The sequence below is a fragment of the Acanthopagrus latus genome, chromosome 3 (genome assembly GCF_904848185.1).
Source record: "Acanthopagrus latus isolate v.2019 chromosome 3, fAcaLat1.1, whole genome shotgun sequence".
NCBI classification, from domain to species: Eukaryota; Metazoa; Chordata; class Actinopteri; order Spariformes; family Sparidae; genus Acanthopagrus; species Acanthopagrus latus.
In genome coordinates, this window is record NC_051041.1 from 20,225,095 (window position 1) to 20,240,291 (window position 15,197).

The window sequence follows — 15,197 nt, forward strand, 5'->3', positions numbered from 1 at the left end:
CTGTTTCCATTATTGTATCACTAACGTGCATGTGAACACGTTAAATGAGAATATTATCATAACTGGATTGACTCATTTGGTAGAGTGGGCGTCCCATGTACAGAAGCTTTGTTATCGCTGCAGCAGCCTGGGGGTCGAATCCCAGTGTGGGGTCCTTTGCTGTGTGTCAGCCTCTCGCTCAGCCTGCTTCCTGTCATCTCTGAAGCGGTCCCATCAATAATGACATAAAACAATTAAAATATTAAAAAATGGATTATTCCAAATTATGGGATTATTGTGGTCATGCAAAGGTGCTAATCCTAAATCCATTTGCCAAATGGTCACATGAATTGATCTGTTTCAGGTTTTAATTATTACACAGACTGAATGAATGTGTACATTAATACAAAAGTGCAGAGTCTGCACTGGCTAATCTGGGACAAGCAAGCATCATAAATCTTTTACGGGGACACTGATATGCATAACTCCTCAGCTGTGGGAGCTACTACTCCCCTGGCTCAGTGCACATGTGGACGCCATGAGACTGGTACTTCCTAACCCAGGACTGGATGTCAGGATCCCTAACCATGAGGATCTGGAGAGGATGGAGAAGGAGGAGGCCGGGGACAGGCCCAAGTGGGACAACAAAGCCCAGTACATCCTAACCTGTGTGGGCTTCTGCATCGGTCTTGGAAACGTGTGGCGATTCCCTTACTTGTGTCAAAGTCATGGAGGAGGTAAGCTCAGTGGAAATCTGTGACTGACTTGTTGAATGTGTGGGTTTTTGACAAATGTATGCGTGGCTGCACTATTATGGCAGTTCATTGTACATTCTAAATTATTTTATCTACAGGACATTTTGCAGTGCTGAATCAGTATTTGTCCCTGAGGGGTTAACACTGTGAACTTTTTAAACTTTGAATATGATCACTGGTTAAATATATCACTCATTCATGCCTACAGGAGAGGAGTGTTGTGAAATCTTGTGAAGTAATGGCTACAGACATACACCCTGGGGTGCATAGTTAAAACTAGACTAAGAATGTTTTGAATGCACTCACACTACCTACAGTGCATGGTGTGTGTGTGTGTGTGTGTGTGTGTGTGTGTGTGTGTGTGTGTGTGTGTGTGTGTGTGTGTGTGTGTGTGTGTGTGTGTGTGTTTCTTGACGTGACTGTGAAGTGGGTCATCCTCTTGGAATCCTGATGATTGAGCCACAGTAATATGGGACAGATTTCAGAGGCATGCACATTTTAGTGTATTATCTGTTGCTTTTCTTTAACTTATTCCCAGTTTATGGACACACAACAACAGCAATAATACCTGGCATCTGCTCCTAGTGTTTATAAACTGGATTTGTTTTTAAATTATTAAATAAATAAATAAAAACCTAATGTAATTGTTATTTAAAGATCTATGAATTACTCAAGTCAAAGACAGCATTTACAACATTATATAACAAAATATAACTAATCAGCAACCTTTAATGCTGTAGTTATGTATCTGCTACTAATTATTGTTAATAGCAAACTTCTTTATTGTATTCTGTTCTCATCAAACCAATTACCTCCAACAAGGACATTGTGTTTTTGCCTGTGTGGTTGGTTGGTTGGTTTGTTAGCAGGATTAAACAAAAAAACTACTGAGTTCCACAAAAACTTGGATGGAGGATAGGTCTCGGCCTTGAATTGACCCAATTAACTTTTAGTGCTGATCTGGATAAAAGGACAGATCCAGGATTTATTTTTTTTTTTGTACATATTTAACTTTTCGATATAACTCATTTTTTATTATGATTAGGATGAAAGAAATCAGGCATGTTTTGATGGCTGATGTATATATAAGAGAGAAAAATGTATGGAATATTCACAATAAAAACGTTTTATTTGATATTGGACCAGGCCTGATTGAATTAAGTGCTGTTTATTCAGGACCTGCCCTTTGCCAATACTCACTTTGTGCCCAAATAGATGAGAATACCTCTTGATGTCATGGCACTTACAATCACTTATCACATCCTTTTTCCCAGGTGCCTTTTTGATCCCCTACTTGATCCTGCTGGTGTTGGAAGGAATGCCTCTGCTGCTGCTGGAGTTTGCCATCGGCCAGCGTCTCAGGAAAGGCAGCGTGGGAGTGTGGAGGGCCATCAACCCGTATCTGACTGGTATTGGTAAGTAAAATAGGTTCTGGAACATAAGCAATAAAAACCCTGTGACACCCCAACAAAAGTCATCACTGAACATCTGGCTTCTTGTGAGTGTGATATCTCAATTGTCACATGATGCTGTCCTACTCAGGTATAGCCTCCATGCTGGTTTCATTTTTGGTTGGACTGTACTACAACACCTTAATCGCCTGGATTATTTGGTATCTCTTCAATTCCTTTCAAGACCCGCTGCCTTGGACCCAGTGTCCTCTCAATGACAATGGGACAGGTATTTCAATATCCACACATTCAGCTCACACTTACAAACCAAGACACCCAAACTGTGTCATCTTTCATGTCCATTTATTTCCCTTTCAGGATACATACCAGAGTGTCAGCAGAGCTCCACTGTGGATTACTTCTTTTACCGAGTGACTCTGAATAGCTCAACCTCTATAGCAGAGTCTGGAGGAATCCAGTGGCCCATCGTTCTCTGCCTACTCGCTGCCTGGACACTTGTCGCCATCTGCTGCATAAGGGGCATCAAAACTTCAGGCAAGGTTTGTCAAACAACCATTTTTTTACCACACCAGCCTTCCTTAGTTTGCTTTGCTTTGCCTACCGAGCTTCCCTTTCTTGCAAAGTGTTTTTGCGATGATAAATAATAGTTACCTGGATGTAACTCCAGTTCTGTGCGCTTTGCTGTTGGTTAACCTGCACAAGGCCCTGCTTTGGGAACTGAGAAAGACTTTTCCATTCACTGCCCAATCAACCAGTGACACCCTCCTCCTATAAAACCCTCATGCAAACTCAATAACACAGCTAGATCCAGCTCCGTTTGTTGTTACAGGTCAACGCAAGGTAACTACTGTTTCTATTTTGTATGAGCTTCGCCTTCTAAAAGGTTTTACCATTTGTTGACGGGTATACCTTTAAAATGCAATATACTTCCAGCTGAGCTCAAACTAATATTGTCCAAAAGCCTGTGTGATGGAAAAATTCCTTTTCATTATGGGTTGATGAATTTTGAACTATTTTGTTGAATATGATTTCTTATGCAAACGTATGAACACCTAACCTCTGCCCTATATGATTGTAATAGAGTCACGAACCAGCCAAAACTCTGATAGAAAGTCGCCTTCTTGTCTCATGTTTTATGTCTGATAATTTTATGCTTCGCACAGAGTCCCAGGTCATGCGTCATGAGGTTTAACTTTATGTCTTGTGTGGATGAGAAGCCTGTCTGATTGGGATAGCCGTATGTACGTATGTGTGTAGCTTAATCACTGCTGGCACCGAGAGTGCTTGTCTCTTCCCCTGACCTTGTTGATATCTGTGTATAAATTGTGAACACTCCTTTACTGTGGGCTCATTCACTCAGCTCGTGAATTTGACTGGGTGGTGAGTCCATCTGCAGATGGTTGGATTAAACTTACCAAAAAGACAGATCTGACCACCTGCCAACACCCAAGGAATGACAGCAGTCCAGTGGCACAAGCAAGAGTGTGCCCTCAGGTTAAAAAGCACAACCCAGCGCATTAAAGTTCAGGGTTGAATCACAAAACCAGGGAGTAAGCCATTGCACAGATGGAAGGGAAACTCCTCTCTGCTGTATATATGTAACATGGGCGGAGCTTGCCCACGTGCCTCCCTCATGATCCTGGTTAGAGGTCTCACCCAGACCAACCAAGGCGGCACCCATGAAGATCAGATCCCCCCTTTCAAATTCTTTGGATACAGGGTATCTTCTTATGGATTCCACATAAACAGTGTCAGAATCTCGAGGGACGACAGAAGGAACACTGTTGACCTGAGACTGGAAAATTGATGTTTTTGGGGAGGGGTTTAGCAAATGCTCAATTTTGATACAATATCACTGAAAAAGCTTCAGTCTGATGTTGATTATCAAATTTTTTTTGTTTGCTTGCATTGACCTCAGGCAGTGTACGTCACAGCCATTCTGCCTTACATCGTGCTGGCCATCTTCCTGATCCGAGGACTGACTCTTAAAGGCGCCTTGAGTGGAATAAAGTTCCTCGTCACACCAGACGTATGTTTCAAATTTCTATGATACAAAGAACCAGTTATACACCTCATAGCTCAAAGCCACATCCCACTGTATCTCATGCTGGTGCAGGTGGATGAGTTGATCAAACCAACCACTTGGCTCGACGCAGGTGCCCAGGTCTTTTACGCCTTTGGATTGGCCTGGGGAGGCCTTATCTCCTTCTCAAGCTACAACTCTGTCCAGTAAGAGATGTTTAGGTTGTTAAATTTGTTAAATTAACTAAAAATCTAATTTTGAGTCTCAGTACTTTGCATCTTGGTTATTTTGCTTCTTTTCCCAAGCAACAACTGCGTGCAGGATGCTGTGATCCTGTCCATTGTAACCGGCCTCACCTCTATCTATGCTGCCACAGTCACCTACTCCATCATTGGCTTCAGGGCCACAGACAGATACGACATCTGTATCAGAGAGTGAGTACCGTTAATATCACGGTTATGAAAAATCATGATAAATTGACAAAGACAAGAATAGTATGGCTCAAACGCTTCAATTTTATGATCAGTGTGTATTTCTCAGGTTCCTTTCATGTCTATCTCAGTACAATACTCACATGCCTGTATTTAAGTTGGAAGGGTTTGGGTGCCGTTCTGATTCCTCTTGGGAGGGTATTTTTTAGCCTTTCTATCACTTTTGTCCAGGAAATATTTGGAAATATCTCAATGATAGATATCCACTGCCTGGGAACAACAGCTCCAAGTAACATCGGCCATTACTTTACTTTTCCTCAAGCGCCACTACAAGACTGACATTTGTGACTTTGCTGAAATATCATTACAGCTAGATTTCTGTGCCATTTAGTACAGTCATTCATGTTCTCAAGGGAACAATGTCATGAATATGGTGTGGTGTGTATAGAGGATACTTTTGTTTACAACCCATTTAATGGATAACAAATTACATTTTATATCAGCCAAAAAAAGGATTCTTTGCACACATTATTGCCCAAAAACACCTCTGATGTGTATTGTATTGAGATAGACTTGAAACGCTTTTTTTTGTGTGTGTGTAAATTCTAGATATTCAGGAGTACTAATCTGTGACACATTTTCTCCCTAGTAACATCATGACATTATTAAATGCATTCGACCTTCCTGAAGACAGCATCAATGCGAACAATTACGAGGAAGCATTCAGTCACTACAACAGCTCTAGACCTGATATTATACTTGGATTGGACATCCAAACCTGTGACATGCAGAAACTTCTCAGTGAGGTGACAGTATTGATAGAAATCTAGCACATTTTCAATTATTTTGGGTTTTTTAAGTCTTGTGACTGATGTTTGTGCAGGGAGTGGAGGGAGCCGGTCTGGCCTTCATTGTGTTCACTGAAGCCATCACCAAGATGCCTGGTTCTCCGATCTGGTCTGTCCTCTTCTTCGTCATGCTTCTCTGCTTGGGACTCTCAACCTTGTTTGGCAACATTGAGGGAGTGGTGGTCCCGCTGAGAGACCTGAATGTATTCCCTAGAAAGTGGCCCCATGAAGTGCTGACCGGTAACTTAGCTTCTTAACTCTCAGTTAATCATCTTTCATGTTTGTCTTTGGTTTCTGTTTTAACACAAGCTCCCTTGTTTTGTTTTTTGTGTGCATGTGTTTCAGGGTTAACGTGTGTCGTGTCCTTCATCATCTGCCTCCTGTTTTCCCAGTATTCAGGGATGTACTGGGTAACGCTCTTTGACAACTTTGCTGGATCTATTCCCCTTCTGACCGTTGGGTTATTTGAGATGATAGCAGTTGTTTACATCTATGGTATAGACAGGTTTGTGCTTATCAAAACTATTTTTGCATCACATTGTCCTTGCTGTCTTGTGTTTGCTGTGCGTTGTGATATTTGCCATAAAATTACCACACTTTAAGTCTTCTGTGTCGAAAATAATTTGAATCCTTCTGTGTGGTAGGTTCAATGACGACTTGAAGTTCATGGTGGGACATAAGCCTTCCATCTTCTGGCAGGTTTCATGGAGGTTCATCAGTCCACTAATCGTTCTGGTTATTTTAGTTTTCTACCTGGTGACACAAGCCCAAAAGAAGCTCACCTATTTAGTGTGGGATCCAAACTCTGTAAGCACACAAGCTCTGAGATCAGCTAATACCATGCTTTGCATCACTGCTTATGTTGCCCTTTATAGTATCTTATAAGATAAACAAAATGACATGCTAAACATTTTTAGATAAATGATGTCCTCTGTGGTATTTAATGAGGAACATATTACAGTAGTTAACCATATTTTAGTTCATTTTGGACAGCACTTGTACACCAAATGCACTTACTATACTTTTTTGTGGTTAACAGGAGGTGTTCCCGTCTCTGGCGTCAGTACCGTACCCATCATGGATCAACGCGGTCATCTTTTTGTTGGCAGGAATCCCCAGTCTGGCAGTCCCTCTGTATGCGCTATGTAGGCTGGTGTTTGTTCACTTTAAAAAATAGCATCCAATCAAAAATAAGCCAAATGTCAAAAACTGTTTAAAGATATGTGACATTTCTACATTAAAATGTCAAAAAAATATGAATGGTATGTAAATTTGTGTGTACTTACATCTTTGAAACTGTTTTTTACAAAGTTCAGACCGAGAGAAATCCACAATAACCTGCTTTCACAGTATGAGGATGAGCTGGTTAATGCCTGGCAGCAAATAAAATAAATACTTACATGTCATATCATTTTATCGTCAACCATCTGACCTTTACTTGTCCAACATAATTATATTTGATTTCAGATTAATTTAACATATAAATCATTTTATCAATCCTTCATCAAATTATCTTCCCTAATTAAAAGGTTTTATTTGAACTATATTATTTATTCCTTGTTATCCCTTTGTGTTATTTCCTTCTCTTTGATGTTGTTGATGTAAATACAGTTCAATGATCTCCTGTGTATAGATAAAGGTCAAATGAATATGTTTTGTTGGCAGAAGGTCCAAAGTGTCACTGGCTAATCTGGACTTAACCAATAAAGTCACTGATCATGGTCTTATTTCTGCACTTACAATGCACCTTCAGTTTGACTCCCAAGAACAATAGCGTAACATCTGTACTTTAGTTGGATTACAATGAGATTTTTAGTTCCTAACCCGGGACTGGATGAGAGGATCCCTTCCTATGAGGATCTGAAGAAGGTGGAGAAGGAGGAGGCCGGGGACAGGCCCAAGTGGGACAACAAAGCCCAGTACATCTTAACCTGTGTGGGCTTCTGCATTGGGATCAGCAACATATGGCGATTCCCTTACTTGTGTCAAAGTCATGGAGGAGGTAAGCTCATATGAAATGTTGTTGAAGGGTGTGTGACAAATTCAAGTGTGATGGAGGTCTGCTGGAGTGACTGGAGGGATGTTTTGCAGTGCAGAATGAGAAGGGGTTTAAACTATAGACTTAAATAACTCATTCATTCTTACAAGAGAGTGCCCACATACAAATGGCTTGGTTAATCTTTCTACCACACACCCAGCTGTGGTAGTTGTTGTGACTCTTCTCTGTTTTGGCACCTCAGTGGTGGAACAAACTCTCAACCACTGTCAGGACAGCAGAATCACTCTCCATCTTCCACAAAAGACTCATTTGTTCAGACTTCACCTCGACCCCGCATGACTCCCTCCTGAACCCTCCCCCCATATTGTTAGCACTTCTATCATAGCACTTTAGGTATCTTTGACAAACAGCAGTTACGACCCTCAGATGAGGGCTTGACAATTGTTTCTATATTTCTTTTACTCTATCGATGGTGATATGTCACAGTTTCTCTCTTGTGACAAATGTACTTATTGTAAGTTGCTTTGGACAAAAGCTTCTGCTAAATGCCTTAAATGTAATGTAAATGTAAATGTACTGCATTAATGTCATGGATGACAAAAATAGGAAAAGGGCCCATGTGTTTGTTTTCAAAGCAGACACTGTAAGACGTTATACAATAAAACACTTTTATGGACTACGGCTGATATGAGGTGATTGTTTATCAACTTGAATGTTGACTTGAATGTTGATGCCATTTAGAATGGGAAACTGTGATACTGCCTGAATATATATGTGATGAACGAAGAAATTGGCTCAGTGTTTAGCATCAGAGTGAGCCTGTTTGCTCACAATAAATACCAGAAACTTGGGCCACACTACACATCTCAAATAAGTTGGAATGGCTTGGAAATCTGGATCAAATCGACGGTTCACTCATTTTAGAAATGTGTGTGCTCAAAAATACATACAGATTATCAAACAGTACAATATTGGCCTGAATTAAATTCAAGAATCAGAATCAGAAGCAGATTTATTACCAAGAAGAATTTTACACCAATGAGGAATTTGTCTCGGTGAATAAGGTGCATGCATTGAAGACAATAAACAATAAACAGACAATGACTAGTATATATATACATTATAAACAATATAAGCAAAGACATAATGTGAGATGATTAATCAAGTGGGATAAATTAAGACAGAAGAGCTGTACAGGAATGACAAAATGGATAAAAAATAACATATTGTTAAAAATTATAAAAATTGTCCAAATTCTGCATTATTGTAACGCAAAGATTCAAAGGTGGTGGTGGGTATGAGAGTATAAGAGTGCAAGTGTCAGTGGATTAAGGATCCCAACTGCAGAAGGGAAGAAACTGTTCATGTCGCGGGTGGTTTTGGTCCTGATGGACTGCAGCCTCCTGCCAGAGGGGAGAGAGAATGGATGGAACATTGCAGCCAATCACCTTCTCAGCAGAGCACATGATAAGCTGCAGTCTGCTCTTGTCCTTAGCAGTGGTAGCAGCGTACCAGACGGTGATGGAGGAGGTGAGGATGGACTCACCAGTGTGAGTCCAGTGTGAGCTGTGTTCTTCCTGAAGTCTACGACCATCTCCACTGTCTTTAAAGTGTAAAGCTCCAGGTTGTTCTGGCTGCACCAGGTCACTAGATGGTCATCTCCCACATGTAGGCATACTCATCCCCAGATGAGCCCAATGAGCGTGGTGTCGTCCACAAACTTCAGGAGCTTGACGGACTGGTGACTGGGGATGCAACTGTTGGTGAAGAGGGAAAAGAGCAGGGGAATAAGAACGCAGGCTTGGGGAGGATCAGTGCTGATGGTGTGGAATTCAGAGACATGTTTCCCCAACATCACGTGCTGCTTCCTGTCAGACAGGAAGTCTGTGATCCACCTATGTTAGAGTTGAATGCAGAGCTGAAGTTAACAAACAAGATCCTGGCATATGTTCCTGGAGAGTCCAGATGCTGGAGGGTATAGTGCAGGGCCATGTTTACAGCATTGTCTACAGACCTGGTGGCTCTATAGGCAAACATTGGGTCATATTTGGGATGCTGGAAAACCCTATGATTGTGTTTATTACAACAATAAAAGCGCATAATCATACTTGTCCCAGGTGCCTTTATGATTCCCTACTTGATGCTGCTGGTGTTGGAAGGAATGCCTCTGCTGCTGCTGGAGTTTGCCATTGGCCAGCGTCTCAGGAAGGGCAGCGTGGGAGTGTGGGAGGCCATCTATCCTTATCTGAAAGGCATTGGTAAGCAACAGCAACAAAAATGTGACAATTTTTTTGCTTGTTTAACTCGACAAGATGCTGAGTTAATTCTACCACATAAATTGGTTGAACATTCTATGCAAATGTAGGTTTATATTGTATTGTATTATGTACTAAATAAAAACAAAACATGCCACTGCTTATAGATTTTAGTGTGACTGCATTAACATAACGTTAACTGGTGAATTTTATAAATGCCAAATTGATGATAACACTGTATAGTATCGTGAAGTCTACAGCTTATGTTCAGGGAACATTAGCTTATCTCAGCATGGACCAAAAGTTAGTCTGCAACATAACATTGACTTCACAGTAATCATGAGTTTTCACTAATTTGTGTCTTACGTAAGTGCAAATCCAAACCTTACGTTTCAAGCACAAAGACGATGCACTGTTTCTTGAGTAGGTTGCGAAGCCCATAAGAGGAGCCATACAAAGTTAGCATAGAGTGGATGAGGAGATACAGGAATGTAGAGGAGGGTCAGTGTTGTCTGCAATTTTACCAGCTGTCACTAATGCTAAACATGCAGCTGTGTTACACAGAACTACTAAACTCCCTTGAACCCAAATACGGCTGAACTAGCTCAACCCTTATGTTTGGATAGATAAAATAATCCAGTTTGTGTATTTAAATTGTGAAATCAATAAATTATTCCGTCCTACACAGGTATAGCCTCCATGCTGGTGTGCTTTTTTATTGTAATTTACTACAACGCTATAATGGCCTGGATCATTTGGTATCTCTTCAACTCCTTTCAAAACCCGCTGCCTTGGGCCCAGTGTCCTCTCAATGACAATGGCACAGGTATTTGAATACACACACAGAGAAACTCAAGCATATTTAGCAACCAAACTCATGATTAAAACATTTGCTTACCACTGTTTCTTGGCTGGCAGGATTTGTATCAGAGTGTCAACGGAGCTCCACTACGGATTACTACTATTACAAAGTGACTCTGAATACTTCAGCCTCTATAGCCGACTCCGGAGGAATCCACTGGCCCATAGTCGTCTGCCTGCTAGCTGCCTGGACAATCCTCTGCATCTGCTATGCACGGGGGATCAGCACTTCAGGCAAGGTCTGTTGAACTGTTTGTAAGACTGTGGCCTAAATGAATCCTAAATTCTTACAATTATATAACACTTTTTTTTTTTTTCATGTCCTGGCCTCAGGCAGTGTACGTCACAACTAGTCTGCCTTACATCGTGCTGGCCATCTTCCTGATCCGAGGACTGACTCTTAAAGGCTCGCTGAGTGGAATTAAGTTCCTCTTTACACCAGATGTATGTTTTCAAATCTCTTTAATTAAAATAAAAAATAAAAAGTTACAATTCTCATAGCTCAAAGACACACCATATGTCTTGACTCTTACAGTTGGATGAGCTGGCGAAACCAACTACTTGGCTGAATGCAGGTGCCCATGTTTTCTTTGCACTTGGTGTGGGATGGGGAGGTCTCATCTCTTTCTCCAGCTACAACCCTGTCCAGTACGTGGAGTTAAAGTGTCATTTTTTTCACATTGCTTGGAAAAAAAATGCTGGCCATTCTGAGACACGAAGTCAAAGTATCTTGTGTCTTTTGCTTTTATCGTTTCCAAAGTAACAACTGCGTGCAAGATGCTGTGATCCTGACCACTGTAACCGGCCTCACCTCAATCTATGCTGCTGCAGTCACCTACACCATCATTGGCTTCAGGGCCACAGACAGATATGACAACTGTATCAGCGAGTAAGTACAGTTCATTTTGAGTTTATGAACAAACTGAATGGGCCATTTAAAAAAAGAATCTTGTTTTCTCACTATCTTGTTTGGACCAATCACCAAACAGGACAGGAACAAACTTCAACCCACAGGCAGCACCAGGGTCAGCAGTCAATGCCATATCCACTCTCCTCCACTCAGTCTTCACACACCTTTAGAATAAGAACAGCTACTGTTTGTAGCCCTGGCTTTGTACTCAGCCCCCTCTCCTGTTCAAGCTGTATACACATGACTGCACTCCCAGACACTGACAGAACTCTATCATGAAGTACGCTGACAGCACCAACATCATCATCCTAAATTACAAACACAAGAGATCATATCGGGAGGAAATGAACCATCTTGCAGCGTGCCAGAGAACAGTCTACCATTCAGTGTCAGCAAAACCAAGGAGCTGATTGTAGATTTTAGAGATGAGGAGGCAAATACACCCTTCTGTCTACATCAGCGGAGCTGAACCCATCGTGGTCATGGCAGAAAAGTCTCTACTTCCTATGTAAACTTAAGAAGGCTAAATTCTGGAGCTAGGTTACTGTCAGCTTTTACAGAGGAGTACTGGAAAGCATCCTGCATGGAAACATCACAAACTGCACTGGAAGGCTCTGCAGTGGGTGATTAAAATCACCCAGAAAAACATAATTGGTACCCATCTATGATGCAAGTATTAAGGATACTAAAAGAAGCCCCACCCCCTCACCCACCCATAACAAGTTATAGGAAAGTTATATGAAAATAAAATGACTTTATGCTGCATAATTCAATTACATTCTACAACCCTGTTGAAAAAGGCTGAGTCAATTTCCCTGTATATGTACACATACTTGGCCAATAAAGCCTATCCTGATTCTGAAGAATCTGAACCTTTATTAAATTCCAGTAAAGAGTTACCTGTGAAAAATTTTTCCCCAGTAACATCGTGACATTATTAAATGCCTTTGACCTTCCTGAAGACAGCATCGCTGTGAGCAACTATGAGGCAGCCTTGAATCATTTCATCAGCTCCAGACCTGATATTGTACTTGGATTGGACTTAAGAACCTGTGACATGCACACACTTCTCAGCGAGGTGACAGTATTGACGAATGCCATCTAAATATGAGATTCTGAATTTTGATTGTTTTTCTGAAGTCTCCTCTTCATTACGATTAATGTTTGTGTGTTTGTGCAGGGAGTGGAGGGAACAGGTCTGGCGTTCATTGTGTTTACTGAAGCCATCAGCAAGATGCCTGGTTCTCCGATCTGGGCTGTCCTCTTCTTCGTCATGTTTTTCTGCTTGGGACTCTCAAGTCAGTTTGGCACCATTGAGGGAGTGATAGTCCCACTTAAAGACCTGAATGTATTTCCGAAAAATTGGCCTAATGAGGCCGTGACTGGTAACTTGGTTTTTAAAATTCAACTCAGCTTTTTCAACTCTAAATGAAACATCGTTCTTGTTTGTCTCTGGTCTGCTTTTACACACGCTTCCTTGTTTTTGTGCATGTGTGTTTCAGGAGTAACATGTTTTGTTGCGTTCATCGTCTCCCTCCTGTTTGCGCAGCACTCGGGGATGTATTGGGTAACTCTTTTTGACAGCTTTGCTGGATCTGTTCCACTGCTGACCATTGGATTGACTGAGATTATAGCCATTGTTTTCGTCTACGGCATAGACAGGTTTGTGCTTATCAAAACTATCTGAGCAATACATTGTCCTTCTGTGTTTTCTCTACATCTTGACATGTACTGCCTTATGGAGATTCTGTATAAATACTCTGTAACAGAGATGTTTTTATGGCACAACAATCAGCCAAAAAACAGTCAAGGTTCTGACAAGTGACACGAATATAACTGATCATCTGATTACAGTCTATTGCTCCACTGCTATGTAACTGTGTTACATGACCAGAGTGGGTGCCGAATGTCAAGCGGCATACACAAAAACTTTTCCAAAAGAGCACTGCAGTGTAATAAAATGTTTAATGTTATTCACTTACCTGTTTTGGTGGTCAGTGTATTAGAATTTTTTTCTTAAACTAATTAAAACCTTATTTTGTGGTAGGCTCAATGAGGACCTGCAGTTCATTACTGGACATAAACCCTCCATCTTCTGGAAGATTTCATGGATGTTCATCAGTCCAGTAGCTATTGCCTTTATTTTATTTTTCTACCTGGTGACACAAGCCCAACAAGAGCTCACCTATTTAGTCTGGGATCCCAACTCTGTAAGCACACACAATATCACCCTTTGCATCCCGACATATTCAGCTGTTTATGTTATCTTATTGCAAAATACACAAAATGGCATGTTAAGCATTTTTTGGTAGATGATGTTCCTCTGTGGTATACAATGACGACCTTATTACAGTAGTTAAACAGACTTCAGCAAAGCTTGGACTGCCATTGCATACCAAATGCACTTACCATGCTGTTTTGTGGCACACAGGTGGAGTTCCCTTCTCTGGCATCAGTACCATACCCTTCATGGGTCAACGCGGTCATCTTTATCCTGGCAGGAACCCCCAGTCTGGTCGTGCCTCTATACATGTTATGTAGGCTGGTCCTCATTCGCTGCAAGGATAAAATAGCATCCAGGCAAACAATGAGCCAAATGGCCTGAAATATTTAATTACATCATACAAGACAATGCAAGATTATTATTTGTTTTATTATTGCATTAGAATTACTAATATTTGAATTGCAATGTTTTTTCTTAAGCACAATACTGATGTTTTTATGATGCACTTCAGCTAACCAATTTCTGGCCATTTTGTACGAATTCATTGGTGCTGAGAGACAAGACACCATAGTGATTTATAAGCTATATCATTGTCAAAATCATTTGTTTTACAAAACCATCTGGCTTCAAGATGAATTAGCAAGGTGTCGTGTTGACAATTACAAAAAGGAGCCTTGTTTTTGTTTGCACCTCCAACAATATGGCAGATAATATCGCACAGAAATGTGGGAAGAACATAAGGTCACTGTAGGTAAAGGAATTTCAATAAAAAAAACATTCAACCCTTCAGGTTTTTGCCTTATGACTTTCACAACTGCTGTATACAAATTATGCTACAAAGGACTCGTAATGAAGATATGGACTCATGATATGGACTTTAAAAGTCATAGACAGATTTGATGTTAAGTCAAACTGACCTTGACATCGATGTGTTTGACTAGCCATACATAAAGTAGGCTATAAATGTTTAAAGACGCAGAGGATGTGGTGCAGCGCATTGACCGAGAGAGGGAGACCTCACTCTGACAGATCAGACCGCAACATGCTGTAAGGAGTGAAAGGGACAGTGGAAACTTTGTCAGCAATGTGTACGGTGCTTTAAGTGTGAAATTATTAACTAAGCACTATTATTTGAGTAAAAAATCACTTACTCATCCAACTGTATAGTTATGGGCATACAATCATACTGATATCAGTCATATAATATTTTGTCATTAAATAATTAACAAACGACAGATCAGCAGTCTGTAGTGTTAATACAGTAAGCAATACATAACATCATAAATTGTAATAAGTAACTTAAATAACTGAAAGTTCATTTAAGTCAGCTAAACTGAACTTTGCCTCCTGATCAACCGCCAGACTATTGTCCATTGATGAATAACAAGATAATGATAATCTTATATATAACTGAATCATTTATAAAACACGATCATCAGGTCAATTGTTAGAGCTCGGTACATGCTATCTATAGACCTAAAAGCTTATCAGTGGATCGAT

The 15,197-nt window shown here is 40.7% G+C and overlaps 2 protein-coding genes across 2 annotated transcripts; both read left to right on the forward strand.

Moving 5' to 3' along the window:
• Positions 1-465: 465 nt before the first annotated feature.
• LOC119016501 (sodium-dependent neutral amino acid transporter B(0)AT1-like) lies at positions 466-6,994 on the forward strand. The gene is made up of 12 exons (XM_037092341.1): positions 466-716; positions 2,009-2,149; positions 2,277-2,414; positions 2,504-2,685; positions 4,065-4,175; positions 4,263-4,375; positions 4,475-4,603; positions 5,250-5,406; positions 5,484-5,688; positions 5,794-5,953; positions 6,093-6,255; positions 6,488-6,994. The coding sequence occupies exons 1-12, from the start codon at positions 518-520 to the stop codon at positions 6,623-6,625; spliced, it is 1,836 nt and encodes a 611-aa protein (XP_036948236.1). The 5' UTR covers positions 466-517; the 3' UTR covers positions 6,626-6,994.
• Positions 6,995-7,106: 112 nt separating this feature from the next.
• On the forward strand, positions 7,107-14,484 carry LOC119016499 (sodium-dependent neutral amino acid transporter B(0)AT1-like). Its single transcript, XM_037092339.1, has 12 exons — positions 7,107-7,450; positions 9,565-9,705; positions 10,391-10,528; positions 10,621-10,802; positions 10,897-11,007; positions 11,099-11,211; positions 11,324-11,452; positions 12,395-12,551; positions 12,654-12,858; positions 12,976-13,135; positions 13,521-13,683; positions 13,905-14,484. Exons 1-12 carry the CDS (start codon positions 7,252-7,254, stop codon positions 14,076-14,078), a joined length of 1,872 nt encoding a protein of 623 aa, XP_036948234.1. The 5' UTR covers positions 7,107-7,251; the 3' UTR covers positions 14,079-14,484.
• Positions 14,485-15,197: the final 713 nt, after the last annotated feature.